The sequence below is a fragment of the Ascaphus truei genome, chromosome 14 (assembly GCF_040206685.1).
Source record: "Ascaphus truei isolate aAscTru1 chromosome 14, aAscTru1.hap1, whole genome shotgun sequence".
Taxonomy (NCBI): Eukaryota; Metazoa; Chordata; class Amphibia; order Anura; family Ascaphidae; genus Ascaphus; species Ascaphus truei.
In genome coordinates this window covers 53,279,771-53,282,587 of record NC_134496.1, presented here as the reverse complement: position 1 = coordinate 53,282,587, position 2,817 = coordinate 53,279,771, and the positions used below count along the sequence as shown (strand labels likewise).

The following is a 2,817-nucleotide window of genomic DNA, read 5'->3' as shown; positions in this document are numbered from 1 at the left end:
AAAAGGACACATGTGTAATTAACGGAGGAGGGAAACACACATTGGTAGCACTGGCATTGATCAGGTTAATTAACCTGGTAAAGTGTACAAACCCTTAAACGATTACAACACCCTAAAAGGTTGTGCAAATAGTATACACATACAACTACAGAAATGAGCAAAAACCTTTTAGATTTTGTGTTCTCAGTGGCTTTAGTGATTTATCTATAGAGGGGTAATGGTGCGTAAAAGTGGTGGTAATCTCAGGGAAGAGAGAGAGGGGGTGAGGAGGGGGGGCTCTTCCTTCGCTGACGTCAGAAGGAGAGTTTAAAAGGGGGGTGAGGAGATCCCAGAAGCAGAAGCTGAAGAACTAGGCACCGCAGGTCCTTGTTGTAGCACAGCCCTGCTGGTCCTGTCTGCGCCCCGCTTGGAGAAGTCCTTGGAGAGATGCCGTCCTGCCGTGTGCGCTGTGCCCTGACCCTGCTCTCCTTAGCCCTGGCTCTGAGCTCCATCTCTGCGGCTCCCACGGACCCAAGACTCCGCCAGTTCCTGCAGAAATCACTGGCAGCAGCAGGCAAACAGGTAAAGACCGTGGCGCATTCTTATACTAGGACCCCACGCGTGTGCCGCGCCACTCAGGCAGTTATACTCATCCGATGGGGAAGTTATTCCGGTTTAATTGGCAGATTAATAGTAAAAGAATGGGGTAAATCGTTTGATACATAACCTGCTCTGCACAGCGAGTGCCAGCCTGTGCCCGGGCTCCCTGGCATAGTCACAGTGCAGATAGATCCATAGGACACAGAAGAGTATCTTCCTATAGTCACAATCATTCCTTCCTGGGATGTCTAGATGTGAAATGCTCTATCCAGAAAGCAGCAGGATTTCAGAGAGGGGTTCTACTTATTGTAACATCCTTCCTTCCTTTAGCGCTTCCATCAGGGAATTCCTAATAATATTTCATAATATTTCAATGCTTAAGACTATAATCAGGGATACGTAGCGCTGAGTTCTGTCTACACTATGACAAGTAATAAGACAGTATATAGGTACGGCTGCTGAACTCCGGCTTCCCCAGGCTGGGAGTGGGACTCACACGGGTGCAGTCCAGGGTGCTGCACGGGTACTGTTCTTGGTGCTGAAATGCACCGTGCGCTCCGTGTAATACTATTAGGCAAATAACAGTGACTTGGTCCTTGGGAAGAATTTGTATGTTTCCGTTCTTATCACAATACACAGTGCGGAATAGCCTGAGAGCAGATATTCACCACATTTATCCCTGTTAGTAAAACGTTGAATCAGTGATGGGAATAGTAAGAGTGCCGGAACGAAAGCACGAACTGGAAGCACTAATACCCAGGGATCCGGAGGGGTTGTGTTATTCCCCTTAATGCTATAGAACATCACATCACATACAACAGCTCCCCCAAGAAGGGCATTAACTGATGGGACCCCTATAAATACCACTAATACCAACGATACCAAGCACACCATTCATATTAATGATAAAGCATATAATATTCGTTATTTTGCACCAAAATAGGTATGATCAGGACTGTAAACCAAGTATAATACTCTCCAAAGCGGACTTTAGGCGGCAAAGGGCTAACTTCAAAGGCAGTATGGACCATAATCGCTCTGATGCCACAGGAGTTAGTAGCTCTTTTCTTTATGTCGCTGCACTCTCTGGTAGCAAATGAGTTGAATGTTTCCGATGCACTTTAGTGTATGTGTTATTATATTGGGAGTGATTGTACTGGGGAAGACTAGATCCGTCCTGCTATTCTGCCACCCAATGTCCATCCATTCCTTCATCTGAAATCTGGACCAAAGTTTATTTGCTCTCAATGAATTTAACAACCTCTCATTCATTTGGTTTCAGGAGCTGGCTAAGTATTTCCTGGCAGAATTGCTATCAGATCCTTCCCAGATAGAAAATGAAGCGTTGGAATCCGAAGACTTGCCCAGAGGTGCTGAACAGGACGAAGTAAGGCTGGAACTGGAAAGGTCAGCAAACTCCAGTCCTGCCATGGCCCCCAGAGAACGCAAAGCTGGATGCAAGAACTTCTTCTGGAAAACCTTCACGTCCTGTTAGCTTCCACCCCTCTCTCCCCCCTCATTTTCCTACTCCTAAATCCTGAGCAACAACTTCACGCCAGGAGCCGAAGACTGTAAATACAACACACAGTTATGGTGAATAAAGATGTTAATTTTGAGTTGTTTAATAAAACTTTTAGTTGAAATTGTACATGATTTGCTTGGGTCGTGATTTCTCAGTAGTGCTTATGATATGCACTCTGCAATTCTCACAGATGTACTATTTTTAATTCTTTGTTGCAATAAAGTTTGTTTCAAACTATAAAGCTTAGCTTTGGTCATTGATAAAAAATGATTCCTGATTATATGTATCATGCAGCATTGCATTGTAAGACAAGTAGGAAGAAAACGCAACATTTCTCCAATAATTATTCTACTTTAGTTAGTATAGGAACATAATAATAATAATAATTATTATTGTGTATATATATATATATATATATATATATATATATATATATATATATAAAAAATAATTTTAGAGAGAGTCTGTGTGGTTAGGATGAGCCTTACCACAAGGTGTTTACAGAAATGTGAGTGTGTACAGCAATGCAGAAGGAGATCCAGCACACGTGTGGTTAACAATGAAGTAGTGCAGTGGTCAATACAAATACTTTATTGTTAACCCCAAATGTGCTGTATCTCCCTCTGCATTGCAAACTAAAAGCACAGGCAGAAAAAATCATATGAAAAAGTACATAACATGTGGTGGGTGCCGGCAGAAGGACAGGGATCACCAGC

At 43.1% G+C, this 2,817-nt stretch overlaps 1 protein-coding gene across 1 annotated transcript; it reads left to right on the top strand.

Moving 5' to 3' along the window:
• The first annotated feature begins 324 nt into the window (after positions 1-324).
• On the top strand, positions 325-2,227 carry SST (somatostatin). Its single transcript, XM_075569462.1, has 2 exons — positions 325-561; positions 1,862-2,227. Exons 1-2 carry the CDS (start codon positions 427-429, stop codon positions 2,072-2,074), a joined length of 348 nt encoding a protein of 115 aa, XP_075425577.1. The 5' UTR covers positions 325-426; the 3' UTR covers positions 2,075-2,227.
• Positions 2,228-2,817: the final 590 nt, after the last annotated feature.